Raw genomic sequence first — 16,200 nt, 5'->3', positions numbered from 1 at the left:
TGGATATCTTTATCATATTATTCACACAGAAACACAAAACAACAGTCGCCTTCAGAGGTTTTAAAGTCTTTATTCGGGTGTGTCGTCCCGGTCACGCACAGCTGTTGCAGCTGGCCGACTGAGCGCTTTCTTCTTCACCACATCACTCAGCGAGCTGAAATGCACGAGACAGAGATGTTTATTAGCAACAACGTACACAGTGCCAGAGTTACTCAGAACCACGGCGGCGATCACATGAAAGGGCTATGTGGGTTCATCTTTAACGGAGGATTACATCCAGTCTCCTCTAAAATTAGTTCTTGCTCTGAAGCCTGCTGGCTAATTTTAATAAATTCTTCCAAAGGTCAGACAATTCCACTCTGCAGCGTGCTGTAATGTGAATGGCATTGTGGACCAACCTTGCTGCTCTGGTCGCGGGTGCGCACACGGAGCTTGTTGACCTGCGTTTCGGCCATATCTGCCCTCTCCTCTGCATCATCGAGCTCATGCTGGAGCTTCCTGTACTTAGTTAGGTTGGTGTTTGCCTCATCCTCCTGCAGAGAAGGAATTCACGAAAACTGTTTAGCATACAGCGAACCAAAGAATCTTTTTGATATGACTTTATGAACCTCACCATCACCTCATAGCTGTATTTTACGCTTCATCACTAAGATGTGAGCCAGTACAGCATCTTTGACCGTGGACTCACCGCTTCTTCAGCCTGTCTCTTATAACTCTTCACTTTGGCCTGCAGCTTATCGATGAGTTCTTGCAGGCGGCTCAGGTTCTTCTTGTCTTCCTCAGCCTGCACAGACAGCACATTTAGCTCTTACTCCACTTTTGATTTGCAGACTCTAGCATGCTGTATCTTCAAACAGACTGATTTCTTACCTGGTAGGAGAGCTCTTTGATTCTCCTCTCATATTTGCGCGCTACTTTCTGATACTCTTGGCTCTTCTTTTGCTCAGATTCCATTTCATTCTCCAGGTCTTTGACCTACCAGTAAGATATGAAAACTCTCTTTACTTCATTGCAAACTGCCAACAAAAAATATTATTGCAAGCAGATAGAACAGTGATACTGTAGAGAATTATTTCAGTTAGTCCCTTACTCTGGCCTCCAGTTTCTGAACTTGCTTCTTGCCTCCCTTGAGGGCGATCTGCTCAGCCTCGTCCAGACGCATCTGCAGATCCTTTACGGTCTGCTCCATGTTCTTCTTCATCCTCTCCAGATGTGCGCTTGTGTCCTGCTCCTTCTTCAGCTCCTCTGCCATCATGGCTGCCTACAAATGCAGATAATTTGTGTTAAATGGGCGGTAGAGAATTTCTTAACTGTATTAGAACTGGAAACACCCAAAGGCTTCTGGCACAGATGTGTGTGTTTACGACTGTTGGGTGAACAGGATCTTAATCAGACACCGTGATTGTATGTCTAGAGCCAAATTGTTTAAACTGCTGCACTTACATCAGTGATAGCCTTTTTGGCCTTCTCTTCTGCATTGTGACACTCTTGTACAGCATCGTCCACCTCATTCGACATTATGGACAGATCACACTCGAGCTTCTTCTTCTGGCTGATCAGCCCAGTGTTCTGAAGCAACAGAGTCAGCTTTGGTTTCTTACATTTCTAAAACTAACCTCTAACATAACAATGAGGGTAGCTAAAACAGATATCAATTAATAGGTTATCTTTTGCAAATTATTTTTAGAAAGCTTGGAAAACTAAATTCCATCTTCATGCCCCTTTACTGAGAATGTGGTGTCTTTAAAGTTGTCTTCCCACCTGGGAGTGCAACAGGTTGACCCTTTCAGTGGCCTCCAGCAGCTCATGCTCGGCCAGCTTGCGTGTCCGGTCGTTCTGCTCCAACAGCATCCTTAGCTCCTCCACCTCAGCAGCGAGCAAGTTGTTTCGACGCTCCGTCACTGCCATCTGCTCCTTCAGCTCCTCATTCTGATGGATAGTGTCGTCCAGCTCCAGTTGAACTTCCTGCAGTCACAGATCAAGTTCAGGTAGGAGATGATAATATATATTGGACAAGGTCATTGCCTGACTGCAGTATGGACTCACCTTGATCTGGACCTGAAGGTTTCTCAGGAGTTTCTGGGACTCTGAGGCCTGCCTGTTAGCGTGATTCAGCTGTACCTCCATCTCATTCAGGTCGCCCTCCATCTTCTTCCTCAGGCGCACTGCCTCGTTGCGAGACTTGGCCTCAGCATCCAAGGTGGCCTGCATGGACTCCAGTGTCCTCTGGTGGCTCCGGCTAAAATGGCGATAAAGTTTTGAAACATTCTTTGGTGGGATAGTAATGATGTGATGGGGATGATGGGACAGAATTATCTCTAAAACTTACCGAAGGTTGTCAATTTCCTCATCCTTCTCCACCAACTTTCTGTCAACGTCAGCTTTAATCTGATTAAGCTCCAGTTGTATCCGGAGAGTTTTACTCTCTTCGTGCTCCAGAGTGCCCTGAGACAGACAGACACAGCACTGAGGTTTTGAGGAGATTGTCCTCAGTCAGGAAAACCCCACAAACCACAAAAAGGAGGAAGTAAAAGACCTCAGAAAATGGCTTACTTCAGCTTCCTCTAGTGCAGCTTGAATCTCGCTTTTCTCCATATCCAGGCCCTTCTTCATCTTCTCCAGCTCGTGGATGGTCTTTGCTCCCTGACTGAGTTGATCTGAGAGGTCAGCAATCTCCTCTGAAGGTAGAAAGAGATACAAAAGTAGTTTATTTCACATTATGTTAAGGCAGAACCAGTGTTTTCTTTAATACAAACTTCCAACTGGATTTTATTAATGTCAGCTGTACCTTGAAGGTTCTTGTTCTCCCTCTTGATGGTCTCCAGATGTTCCAGAGCTTCTTCATAGGAGTTCTTCAGTTTGAAGAGCTCTGTGCTCAGGCTGCGGGACTCTTTTTGAGAGGACTCCAGCTCTGACTGGCATTCTTCGTACTTCTGCCTCCACTCACCCAACACCTGGGATGGACAATGATCCATTTCAAACTGCATCTTTTCTAGAGTACACTGGATCTGGAATCTATGTCCTGATGTAACCTCAGTGAATTGTACCCAAACCTAACAAATCGGTGCCAAGCAAGATATTACGATCCTATCCCCTAATGGAAGCAGAGACGATCTTCTGTAGTAGCTGTCATTAGAAACACATTCTCTTAATGTAGAAACATTCTAATTGCCGGTACCTTGTCAAAGTTGCGTTGCTTTTTGTCCAGAGCAGCAGCTGCAGCATTGGAACGTTCCAGATCAATGACGAGATCCTCGATCTCTGTCTGGAGCCGATGTTTTGTCTTCTCCAGGGATGAACACTTTGCATTGGAAGCTTCCACAGTCTCTTCAGCCTCCTGCAGACGTGTCACCAGCTTCTTTCTAATGAGAAGCAAACAGATTTGATGGTCAGACCTTTAGTGATCATTCTGCTCCATGCGATTCTGTAGGTTCAAAACACATCTCACTCACTTGGCTTCCTCCAGCTCCTCAGTCCTCTGGATGGCATCAGTTTCATACTTAGTCCTCCACTGAGCCACCTCGGCGTTGGCCTTGGACAGAACTCTTTGCAGCTCAGCTTTGGCCTCCTGTTCCTCCTCATACTGCTCTCTCAGGAGATCACAGTCATGTCGAGATGACTGCAGTGCATGGGCCAGGGCGCTCTTGGCCTTCAGAGATCAATCATGATGTAAACAGCAGTTAATTTACCTGTCTGAGTTCTGAATATTTGCTGAGATAAGCACCAGTCTTGGAGACAGTAACTATTGACTGGTGCATTTACAGGTTGTTACCTTATTCTCTTCTTCCAGCTGCTTCTTGAGCTCCTCCACATTATGGCTGAAGGAGTTCTTGGTACGCTGCAGCTGGGAGACCATGGCTTCCCGCTCTTCCAGTTTCCTACCCAGCTCACCTATTTGAGGAGAGGAAATCAAAGTAGACATTACTTATAATTCTGTGAAGTCTGTTAGCAAGATTTTTGATAAAATTAAAGTCCTGTACCGCTCTCAGCCTGAGCTCGAGCCCTGTGTGTGTTGGTTTCATTGAGCTGCCTTTGGAGCTCCTCCACTTTGGCTTTAGCTTCGTTCATTTGATCTTCATAGAGATGACACATCTTCTCTGAGGTGGCCTGCAGACGAGACAGAAATTTTAGTCTTTTAAGGTCTTGACTTGATCTAGTTTAGTCTCTTGTGTGCCTTGTTCATTTATATACCTTGCCCTTGGAGAGCTGCTCCACAGTCGAGGTCAGATCGTCGGCCTCCATCTTGGCCTCGCTCCTCTCCTTCTCCAGCTTCTGCTTGACTCTCTGCAGGCTGTCAATCTGCTCGCTCAGCTCTGCGACGCTGTCAGCATGCTTCTTCCGTAAAGCTGCCGTCGTGGCCTCGTGGTGCAGCATGGCTTCCTCCAGGTCTCGCCGCAGCTTTAGAAAGTCTGCCTCTCTCTTCTTGTTCATCTCTATCTGTGCTGAGGTGGCTCCACCAGCCTCCTCCAAGCGCTCGCTTAGTTCCTCCAGCTCCCGAGCCACATCGCCACGCTGCTTCTCCACTTTGGCCCTGCAAGCCTTGTCGGCCTCCAGTTCCTCCTCCAGCTCCTCTGTACGAGCCTGTAGGAAGGCAATGGTCAGTTATTTTGTTTTTATGGATCATATAAGGGTTCCATTGGTAGCTGAAAGAAGGGTTTTCACCTGTAGCTCTTTTATCTTCTTTTGCAGCTGACTGACCAAGGCTTGCTCATCTTCAATCCTTGCACTCATCTCATTCATTTCAAAGTCTTTCCTAGTAGAAAATAATCGATAATCATACTTTAATATTTCTTCATAATAGTTTAAAATTTACATGTTTATCTGTGAATACATGATGGCTCTTACTTTTTCAGCTTCTCTTCAAGTTGTTGCTTGTCATTTTCGAGGTCCATAACTGACTCCAAGGAAAGTTTCAGATCTCCTTCCAGCTTACGTTTGACCCGTTCCAGGTCCATGCGCAGCTTTTTCTCTTGTTCTAAGGAACCCTCAAGCTGATTCGCAATAGGAAGGTTAAAAATATGTCACCAGTTAGATATATATTATTTAACAGCTTAAGACTAAATGATGCAGCAGTACAGTTTCCTCACATCATCTACTTGTTGCTCCAGCTTGGCCTTGGCTTTGGTCAGAGTGTTGACTTTGTCTTCCTCTGCCTGGAGATCATCCAGAGTCTGCTGGTGAGCCTCCTGAAGAGCTTTCTTCTCCTTGGTCAACTTCATGATTGTCTCATCCAGAACTGCCATTTCCTCAATCAGGTTTTTTACCTGAAAATTAATATAACACTGAGCTTTTATGGTGTGTCCCCCCCCCCCTCCAGAGGAAACTTACTGCTCTCATGTTCTAGTTATCTCACCTTGTTCTCGGTGGCATGTTTCTCTTTTTCCACTTTGGCCAGAGTTATCTCCAGATCGTCTATGTCTTTCTTCAGCTCGGCACACTCATCCTCCAACTTTCGCTTTTTAGCGAGCACATTAGCGCTCATCTCCTCCTCATCCTCCAGCCTCTCCATGATTTCTTTGACTTTGGCCTCAAGCTGGATCTTACTTTTGATGAGCAGGTCACAGCGGTCCTCAGCATCTGCCAGATTGTCCTGCTCCTACGGGACAAACAGAGAATGTGTTCAGTGCGTTGCCGCATTATTACAGAATCTGTAAAGGCTGAATGTGTGAAAACTGTACATCAGAAGTAACACTTACTGCTTGTAGCTGTAGAGAAAGGTCATTCTTCTCTTGGATCAAGCTGACCTGCTTCTCCTCCAACTCTTTCCGCTTGAGCTCAGATTTCTCCAGAGCTTCCTTCAGCTTAGCTAGCTCTTCTTTCAGAGAGAGTAGCTCTTTCTCAGTAGCGGCACTCTTCAGTAGAGGCTTTATTTTGAAGAAGAGCTTCATCCAAGGCCAGTGCTTGACAGCGTTGAAGGCTCGGATGTTCCACTGAATGATCATCAGAGCTTCCCTGAAGTTCAAGAATGGGAGAGAATAGAAGAGTGGCACTTTATGATCTAAATATTTAAAAAATAAAATTAACCTAAAATGTCACATGGCTCTGTGACTGCTAATCAAGGTTACTACTGCAGCTGCCATGGAGTATGTGGAAATACTATAGAGTAGTTAAGCTAATCTCATCCAGTGTATTTTATTTAAAAAAATATATATGTGTGTGTGTGTGTGTGTCACAGGCCAAATTAGAATCCAGGCAGATTTAGAATCCACCTAGGCAGAATTAGAATTTTGATTTTGCCTAGGCGAAATCAAAATCCTACCATGGTTGTTGTACGGATTTCAATCTTGATATATCAATAGCCTGTATATTAGAAAGAATAACCCTAACCCTAACTCTCTAGCAGGATTTTGGTATACAGTAAAAAAAAAAAAAAAAAACCCAGAAACTACTTTGACAACATAATTTTTTCCCTGCTTATTTTGCCAAGTGTTGAGGACAAAAGTTGACATTAATTCAAAATTAATTATTTACCTTGTATCTAAAACCAAATTTCAAGGTACATAATAATAATCATGAAACAAATAATTACATTAACAGAGCATATCGTATTCAAAACCCTTCAAATTTCAATCTCGCCTAAGCAAAATCAAAATTCTAATTCTGCCTAGGCGGATTTAAAATCTGCCTGGATTCTAATTTCACCTGTAACGCATATATATCCACTTACTAAGACAGCTGTAATACCTGAACATCACAGAGAGTACATAAAAAGTTTATTACTTGTGCCTATGCTTTTCTATTGACATTTCCCTAAATGACTGCACTAGAATGATTTCTGGGGTTTTTTTTTCCAATAGAAATAACCCTTTTAACTAAATAAATCCTATGCTATTTTCAGAGTGATTTCACTACTTTTACCATTAAACGCTTGTCCTGGACATTATAAACATGTTAAACATGATCTATAGTAAAGAAGGCTTTTCATAATTGTGTTGAGGAGATTGTTAAAGTTGTTGGGATACTCTATGACTTTGCAATTTAAAAAATACACTACTGTTCAAAAGTTTGGGGTGACCCATTCAGTTTCATGTTTTCCATGAAAACTGACACTTTTATTTATATGCTAACCTCATTGCACAAGGGTTTTCTAATCATCAGTTAGCCTTTCAACATCACTAGCTAACACAATGTAGCATTAGAACACAGGAGTGATGGTTGCTGGAAATGTTCCTCTGTGCTCCTATGTAGATATTTCAGTAAAAATCAGCTGCTTCCAGCTAGAATAGTCATTCACCACATTAACAGTGTGTAGACTGTCTTTCTGATTAATTTAATCTTATTTCCATTGAATAAAACTGCTTTTCTGTCAAAAGTGACACCAAACTTTTGAACGGTAGTCTGCATGTGCTTAGTGCCTAACTGAATCCAGTACTTGCAGAGACATACTGTCAGAAGAAGAAAGTTGGGCAAATGTTTGCAAACATTGTCAAACCATAATTTTTTTTAAACACTAAAAATGTAACAAAATCCAGTAGTGGTCCAGTCCTGTTTAAGATTAGTTCAAAACTTGAACTTTAGACCAGTGCCGTTTAGAGAAGCGAGGTCAAAAAGATTTATCCCGGACTTCCCCGTTTATTTATTTCGTGGCTTCTCCTTGGTGCTTGATTTTTGGCACTAATCCTGCAGCTACACACTCTGTGTATCTAATCATATGCAGAGCGATGCCAAATGAAATCATACACCTAATGCTGCTTTTGATGTTTCACGACTGTGGCCAAACAGGGTTACCAGATTGATTTAGTCTCAGTAGGATGGTGTCTCACAGCCCTAAATATGGACCCACGGCGGTTTGGTCAAGGACTTCTTGTCGGTGTTTAGAGGGTTTGAGTGAGCTCGCACACGCCGGGGTGGGAGGTGACTGAATGAGGGTGGGGGAGCTGATTGCATTTTTGACATGACTCCATGCTGGGTGCCCCTCAAAGGTGAGCGTTCGTGTTTATTTAGAAACCAAAGCCCTCTGTCCAACGGGCTTTAATCCTGTCACCCACCACATATCCCATCAATGCACTCACTTAGAAGTGCAGGCGCCGTGGACAAAAGGGACCAGGGGCCATCGGGCATCCAGGGAGGGGGCCGGGTTGTATTTTTAGGGAGGGCCTGAGCAGCTGCCACTTGACACATGTCGCCACCTGGCTCTGAGGACACCGTCCACATTGTTTAATTTAGAGAGAGTGGATGGAGAGAATGGCCAGAGACCTACGAGTGTGTGTGTGTGGTGTGGGATGGGACGGGACCCTTATTAACAACAGGGCCACACACATGCCTGGTAACCATACAAGGGCAAGCACACGCCTCACACACGCTGATAACACTGCCCTTGAATGCCACACATACTTGAGCAGGGGAGTGAAAGCGAAGGTGTAGTGTATCACAGGCTGAAGGGCTCGCGGCCGACCGTGTTGTTATTAAACCTGTTCACGGAAGCAACTGGTGTCAGAGGTCTTTTTTTCCGTACTCATGTCTTCACCTTCCTGTGAGGTAGAGCTCAAAGACTTTGGAGTGCCCAAGAACACGTTTTGTATTCTTTTATGGCTTTGTTGGCATCAAATGAAAGTCATTTTGGTCTTTTTTTTTTTTTTTTACCTTCTTTCCATCATCTTTAGCAGCTCCATCCTCATGATTTTACCACGAGCAGCCGCTTGCAACAGTGTCAGGACTTTGGCCAGACGTTCGTCCCTCATTTCTTCGAGGTGACCCAACAGGCCTGTTTTAAAGAACACCTACATGAAGCAAAGAGTAGAAGAAGCAAAGATTAAATTGGCAGCACCTTTGTTTAAAAAACGTGTAACTAAAACTAATTAATGAAAAACATAAGACTTTTTTTCAGATCTAATCAAATCGTCACTATTATGAATATAAACCTGGGATTTCTAAATAATTTCAAATTTCAGGAGATGTAGACAGAATATTTTGCTGTTGGTAACAATACAATAAAAGTGTTAATAATTACAAGTGAAATCATTGTATTCAAAATTTAGCGCAAGTACTATTAGCTAAATATACATAAAGTGTTAAAAGAAAGCATAATGCAGAAAACTGTCCCATTTAAGTGTAAATATAGAAACATTAATTTACTGGATTATTAATACGATACATTAATGTGTAAACATTTTAATGCAGTTCATCATTGTTTAGCTAATTTTACTACTGCATGTGTTTTTTGGATAATTTAATCTGAAAAATACAAAATTATATATTTTGTGGTAATTTGAAAATTAACTAGTAATGTGGTGCAGATGCATAAATTGTATAGATAGGGTATTTGAGTAAAAACACACAACCTCTCACCTTTGTGTGTCCAAATCTATACTGATTGTGGTCGACATCCAGGGACGCCAGCAGCTTCTCTGCAGCTTTCCTGCTGTCCACAAACTTATCATCTGGGATGGCATGTGGATTCAGGATGCGGTAGCTGAAATTATGAACCAAGAATGCGTCAGTTTCAGTTTTAATGCTGTGATATTTAATTCGTGCAGTGTGTGTATTTGTCTCACCGCTGTTTGAACTCAGCATAGAGGATGCGGTTGGGAAAACCTTTTCTGCAGATCCTGATGCCTTCCAGCACACCGTTGCAGCGCAGCTGGTGCAGCACCAGGAATGGATCCATGATCCCTGTGTAGAGCGGGTTTCAAACATCAGCCTAATCCCTATTCTTATCCTATGTGTCTTTGACTGTCTTGAAAAGCACTATATAAGTAATATGTATTCTTATTGTTTAAAGGCCTTTGATATGTGATGATTTTTGCTTTGTGTTACCTGGAGTCTTGGTCTCATTAGGGATGATGCAGCGAACAAAGTGGGGCTGGGTGCTGCGGAGGTTGGTCATCAGCTTATTCAGATTTTCCTGCAGGAAGAAACAGCAAATGGATGATTGAGTAAGTAAAAATACATTCATTATTCTATTAAAACATCATTGAGTGCAAACAATAACAACAAAGTCAATCCATTGTGCAAATTTTTGTGGCTCACTTGTGAAATCCTCGACGTGACGGAGAGAGGAGCCAGCACAGACTTAAAGTGATGTTCATGTGATCATTGCCCTAAACATCACTGCAAGTCTTAACTGCCTCCACCCCAGTTGTCCAATGATGCCTCACAAAATCCCAAATGACATTCACATGCATCGCCAGTGTGCATTTCTAATAGTCCTGTGGAGTCGGCCTCACCTTGTGAAGCTGAGATACAGTCTGGAAGGAGGCCGCCTTCTTCCTCTTTTCCTTGCCACCAATCTTATGGTCGGACACTAGAAGAGAATCAGAGGAGTGATTGATTCTATCAACCTAAATTCTCAGTTCTTTCTTCCACATTGCTCTCTAAGCATTTCCCACCTGAGTCTGAGCCGATGTAATTCTCATACAGAGAAGCCAGCAGCTTGTTGGAGGACTTTTGGAAACACGCCACCACCGTCTCATTCAGTGGGTCCTTGTTTTTGTCTAACCAACCAAAAATGTTATATGGTACCTGTGAAAAAAAAAAACCTGAAATCAATAAACAGGAAATTTATTCTCTGAAAGGCTGACTGTGGTGAGATTGTGTTGGTGGTTTAGTGAGAACACGTACCACTCCAGCGTAGTGCACCAGCTCAAAATGAGCCTCGTACTTGCGCTTCTTGTCTGGCCGTGGTTTTTGGAAATTAGGCGATTTTCCAATGTGATTATCATACATCTTAGCTTTAAAGCTGCTGTCTGTGGCCTTTGGGAACATGCACTCCTCTTCAAGGATGGACATGATGCCCAGCGGCTGAAGAAAGAGCAACATGTTAGCCTCATTATTCTCTCAAAAAACTCACTAGTGATCAAATTAAGGTTGTTATGAGTAAAGAACCTTTTCAATGAGATCGATGCAAGCTTGAAGGTCCAGACCAAAGTCGATGAAGGTCCATTCAATGCCTTCCCTCTTGTACTCCTCCTGCTCCAGGATGAACATATGGTGGTTGAAAAACTGTTGCAGTTTCTCATTTGTAAAGTTGATGCACAGCTGCTCGAAGCTGTTGAGCTGCAATGAAAAAGAACAGGTGCTCAGCAGGAACAATATGAGAAAATGTCACCCACGTTCATACTGCCGTCGTAATAACTAATTCATCATAGTGAGAGAAGGGTGGAGACACAAGCATGCAAACAGAAATGGTTTGAAAAAAACTTCCATCTGTAATGATTGTTGTTTGAAAGGAAATGCCAACTTACCTCAAAGATCTCAAACCCTGCAATGTCCAGGACTCCTATGAAGTACTGGCGAGGCAGGGAGGTGTACAGTGTTCGGTTGATGCGTCCCACGAGCCATTTGAACATGCGATCGTATGTGGCTTTGGCCAGAGCGCCGACAGCATAGGTGACCTTCAGCAGCAACACACACGTACACACAGAAGGAATACAGCTGTCATTCACATGGATGGCCTCTGTTGCTTAGATACCAGAATCTACTATGGGCGGAGCGACGACTGTATTGTTTGACCGAGAGTTAAGAAAATATCATCCACCAGAACAAGGTGAAACTCAACACACTGGATTTTTACTCCGCTGTAACGTGCCTTTCATACCACAGTGGTGCTTTTACGTGTCGGACACAGTGGCAGATATTTGATCTGTCTGGGCTGGATGGTGTCACATTGCACAGTCTGAAAGAATACAACAAAAACGCAGACAGAAGCCTTTTTATTTCCTCACCTGTTCGACATTCTGTCCCTTCACCACGTACTCGTTGCCCACCTTCACCCTCGGGTGGAGGAGGCCCTTGATGAGATCAGCTGAACTGACCCCCATCAGGTATGAGGCCTTGTCGGCACCTAATCACCAAAAATGTCAAAAAGATTGTCACACAAATTCAATTTAAAATTTGTAGCTATATTTTTAGCGCTTACTGCTGGTGCTTACTTTCAGTGCCGTCGGCCTCCGCCTGCTCCTCGCGCTGCTTTTGCTTGAATTTCATGTTGCCAAAGTGCATGATGGCTCCGACTATTTTATAGCAGCCGTACTTCTCATCGGGGAGAAAGCCGAGGATGTCCATGGCATGCTGTAAATCAAGAAAAGCAATGTCAGGACTGCAAATCTACTCAATTTACTGTATTCTCACCACCTCTCACGTGCAAAAGACAAAAGCTCTCACATCGGTGGCCATCAGCTCCTGTCCATCATCCAGGTTCTCCACAGTGGTCACACCCTGAGAGCAGAAGTGGTAGTCGTACGGGTTGGACGACACCAGCAGCATGTCTGCAACAAACAGTTTACAATATCACGGCTGAGCTCTGCATTTATAGGCAAAGAAATATCTAGAACAAGTTCATTTACAAACCTAAGAGTTCTGGTTTCTTCTGCGACATAATCTGGTAATAAATGTGGTAGCTCCTCTCTCCAGGCTGTTGAAATATTACTCTGGATTTTTCCAGAAGATCTGAAGGACAGAGAGAGTTGTGGCATGTTCATTTCAGACAAGAAACAAAAGGAAGAAATGTAGTGTTAAAAAAACAAAAACGGCCTGTGTCCATTTACTCACATATATCAATATCAGCCGAGGCCAGTTTGCCAGTAGGACCGAAATGGATCCTGATGAACTTGCCCTGCAGGAAAAATATCAGAATAAGAAAGAAATGAACCAAAAATTGAACAATTAAAAATATCAACAATACTGAACCAGTTTGAATTTATGTACTGTGTTCTTAATGAAGGAAATCTGACTCACAAATCGAGATGAGTTGTCGTTCCTTAGCGTTTTGGCATTACCAAACGCCTCCATGGCGGGATTCGCCTCAATGATCTGATCCTCCAAAGTCCCCTAGAAGAGAGCAAAAATATAATTTCAAGATGGCTTGAAGCATCATTTTTATAACTTCTAATTTATTTTAATTGCTGTAAAACTCACCCCTGTTTTAGTGGCTGGACCTTGCTGCAAACGAAGACGGTGAGAAGCAAATGAGTGTCTTATAATTAGGAAGCATGATTAAATAATGCTTTCACAATCAAAGGGGAACATCAAAACCAACTGGAAAATTAGAAACTGGTTGTTAAAGCTGTGGTAAAAACCAATGGCCACCTTGTTTCATGTGATGAAATGTGGTGAACGCAGGGGACAAAAGGGGAGGAAAAATGAGCATCAAACAACATAGAAAAGTAAAAAAACTAAAATCAAAGCAAAAGGGAAAAATTAAGGAAAATGAAAATTTTGAGCCATAAAAAGGACGTGAGAAGGGGAAAGAAAATACAAGTTAAAAACCAATAAGAAGGCAGAGCGGAGTGGCTGGAAATGGCTACACAACACATGAGGGGTAAAGACTCAGACATGAATGTAATCACATTCACAGTTCTGACAGTGAAGAAAATGTATGGACATGGTAAAGGGAATACACTGAAGGATTCCTGGGACCAAAAAAATGAGGAAAATACAAATAAAATACAGCAAAAAAAAAGCTGGAAAACAGGAAGTGGGAAACAAAAAAAGGTGTTGCCACATTAGCCTTACTCCTTTTTTGGCAGAAGTTTCCCCAAGAGCTGCCACAATGGCAAAATACTGAATGACACGTTTCGTGTTGACAGTTTTGCCAGCACCGGATTCTCCGCTATAGGAGTGTAAAAAAATAATAAAGTGCACATACAACAAGTACAGTAAAAACTGGTCACAAAACTAGCAAATGAACACTGCATGTTACAAGAGAAGAAAAAAGAAAAGAAAAAAGTGAGAAAATCAAAAACTTGAAGGAAAAAATATAAAATCTTTAAAATGACTGTGTGTGGACAGTCTTAATTTTATGAGGCTGTTACAAGTTGTGTGTTTCACCTCTAATTTGTGATTTAAAATGAGATAAATTTGAAGTGGCTGATACTTACGTGATGAGCATGGACTGGTTCTCCCGATCTGGTGAGGATAAAATAAACGTGTGTTCATATTCGGTATATTTGTCAGTAAATAAAGTCAAGCCCCAAATTATTTTCGCAAATTTTCACTTAAAGTTACATGTATTGAACCAACAAGTTTGTTTTTGATTTGAAATGACACAGGTGTTTCCCAAAAGATAAAAAGAAGATATACAAGAGGCATCATTGTGGAAAAAATAATTTCTCAGCTTTTATTTACATTTAAAAGTAACTTTAAGTCAGAATTCGCTAGTGGTATGAATAATTTCAGGCTTGGCTGTATGTGCTTGTGTCTACTGTGCTTTGGCACTAAATGTAGGAGTTTGTGCACTCACTGCGCAGCATGTCATTGTAGGCATTGTCTGCGATGGAGTAGATGTGCGGCGGCGCCTCAGAGCGGCGTTTGCCTCTGTAGGCGGCGACCACAGGAGCTGTGTAGACCGGCAGCCATTTGTATGGATTGACCGTCACACAGAAGAGGCCCGAGTAGGTCTGAGGAAACAGGAGGACATGACACAAGATTAACTTACTGTGATACTTTCCCTAAAACCATCCTGCCACTGACAGGTTGACATTGCTCGAGGTCAAAGATGAACTCTGTAATTTCATCTGGATAATCTTGCCTCTTAAGGACACATGGTGGAGGGGAAGTACCATCTCTCCATAAAGGGATACTCACGTAGATCATCCAGGCGGCGTAGCGTCTGCGCAGGTTGAAGAGCACAGAGGCCTCGTTGAGATGAGTCAGCATGGCCATGTCTTCGATCATGTCATACTTTGGAGGATTCATGTACTGGATGTCGCAGTCCTTCACTGTCATGGTCTGAAGTGATGGGCACGGGTAGACATGAGGAGGAGAGCACGTACGTATGCTGAAAAGATGTTTCTGTAGCAAGATGGACACTTACCTTCCCATCTTTGGTCTCAACAGTGACCTTATCACCGTTGAGCTCCTTGGTCTCCACCTCAATGTAAGCTTCTTTTTCATCAGGGATCCAGACTCGCTTCTTACCTAACAGCACAACAGAGGAATGTGGATTTAGTGGGAGCATTTGGGGACTCTAGCAAAAGTCTCCAAAATCTGGCAAACAGTTTTTCAAAATTAAAAAAAGTCTTGTTGTAATATAATAATTTTAGATTTTTGTTTTCAAAAGCAAGTTCACAATAAAATAGCAAAGAACTGTGACATTTAACCAAAAGAACTAAATCCAACAGTTTACTACTGTTGTTATTGTGTCCAGCAGAATTACCTTAAATAAAAAAATATTCATACAAATTTTGACTAGTTTCATTATTTGCACATTTGTTTTATAAACACTGCGTCGAATGAAACAATGACAAAGCACAAATTTACACCACCTCACGGATTTCCCCCTTTTCAAAGAACTATTGCAAAATGAAGATCGCATCCAAACCCAAATTAATTTCTTTTATGAATATGTTTTATGTAATGCGCCCTATAAGGCTCCGGTTCTTTGCAGTCTCCTTATTAGGCCTACCGTCAAAAGCGATGGTTTGCGCCGCCAACAGCTCCAGGTCAGATTTGCGTAAAAACGGTGCAGCCTCTCCAAACTCTTTCATGTCAAAGCGCGACATGCTGGAAGCTCCTCGAAAACCGGAGTCACCAGCGAGACGCACGAGTTGTGGAATTCCTTTGGTGAGAAAACAAATCTTAAGGTCAGCAGTTCGTCATATTTTAAAGCTGTTTTTGTAACTTCAACCTTCCATTATTGATAAAACAATTAAAAAAAAAACCTGCTTGTGCGTAAAAAGCGCAACTCCACTGTTACCAAAATGAGATCAGAAACACAGTATTGCGCATTAACCGACACGTGCCGGCAGGAGGTAAACAGTATTACTTTACAGCTGAGAATGAAATTAAGACTCTGTGAGACTCTTTAAAGGGCAGCCAACCCGCGCGCAAAAGGAGCAACCTACCAAACGAAGGCAAAAAAAAAGAAAAAAAAAGTTGTCCACTGACCTCAGGACGACCACAACGAAATAACAGCTTACTGAGATGTGCCCTCCTTTATACTGTGTTCGTCAAGGTCACGGTCAGTGGACATTTGTCCCTCATTAGCATATGCCACCTCCTCCAGCGCCTATTGGTGCTGAGCGCCTGTCTCAATTGACACAAAAGGAAAGCTACGTTTTTGTCATTGCGCTAAACTCAAGCCGGCTATTTTTGTATCCCAGTTATTTTATGCACTGTACACACTGTGAGGGAGAGAGCTGCACTAGGAGCATCCCAGTAGGGGGGAATTTTTTCACTCTGTGCATTCTGAAGGGCAATGCATCTTTACCTCTGCTAAGACAGAGATTTGTGTCCAAGAACAACTTCACCAAGCAGGAACAG

The 16,200-nt window shown here is 42.7% G+C and overlaps 1 protein-coding gene across 1 annotated transcript; it reads right to left on the bottom strand.

Annotated features, from left to right (window-relative positions):
- Positions 1 to 54: 54 nt before the first annotated feature.
- myh7ba (myosin, heavy chain 7B, cardiac muscle, beta a) lies at positions 55 to 15,488 on the bottom strand. The gene is made up of 42 exons (XM_051947772.1): positions 15,344 to 15,488; positions 14,753 to 14,856; positions 14,524 to 14,667; positions 14,180 to 14,336; positions 13,818 to 13,845; positions 13,453 to 13,549; positions 12,676 to 12,768; positions 12,490 to 12,553; positions 12,289 to 12,387; positions 12,103 to 12,206; positions 11,871 to 12,009; positions 11,664 to 11,782; positions 11,184 to 11,333; positions 10,825 to 10,995; positions 10,561 to 10,740; positions 10,329 to 10,461; positions 10,167 to 10,243; positions 9,757 to 9,844; positions 9,495 to 9,612; positions 9,289 to 9,412; positions 8,584 to 8,720; positions 5,697 to 5,952; positions 5,354 to 5,596; positions 5,088 to 5,264; positions 4,846 to 4,991; positions 4,663 to 4,753; positions 4,192 to 4,581; positions 3,981 to 4,107; positions 3,773 to 3,891; positions 3,453 to 3,649; positions 3,179 to 3,362; positions 2,789 to 2,954; positions 2,554 to 2,678; positions 2,330 to 2,445; positions 2,047 to 2,239; positions 1,762 to 1,965; positions 1,444 to 1,569; positions 1,091 to 1,261; positions 871 to 975; positions 689 to 784; positions 399 to 533; positions 55 to 154 (listed from the first exon to the last, which is right to left on the bottom strand). The coding sequence occupies exons 1-42, from the start codon at positions 15,438 to 15,440 to the stop codon at positions 143 to 145; spliced, it is 5,802 nt and encodes a 1,933-aa protein (XP_051803732.1). The 5' UTR covers positions 15,441 to 15,488; the 3' UTR covers positions 55 to 142.
- Between the last annotated feature and the right edge of the window lie 712 nt (positions 15,489 to 16,200).

The sequence above is a fragment of the Acanthochromis polyacanthus genome, chromosome 5 (genome assembly GCF_021347895.1).
Source record: "Acanthochromis polyacanthus isolate Apoly-LR-REF ecotype Palm Island chromosome 5, KAUST_Apoly_ChrSc, whole genome shotgun sequence".
Lineage (NCBI taxonomy): Eukaryota > Metazoa > Chordata > Actinopteri > Pomacentridae > Acanthochromis > Acanthochromis polyacanthus.
The sequence above is the reverse complement of the archived record's forward strand: the minus strand, read 5'-3'. Positions and strand labels throughout refer to the sequence as shown.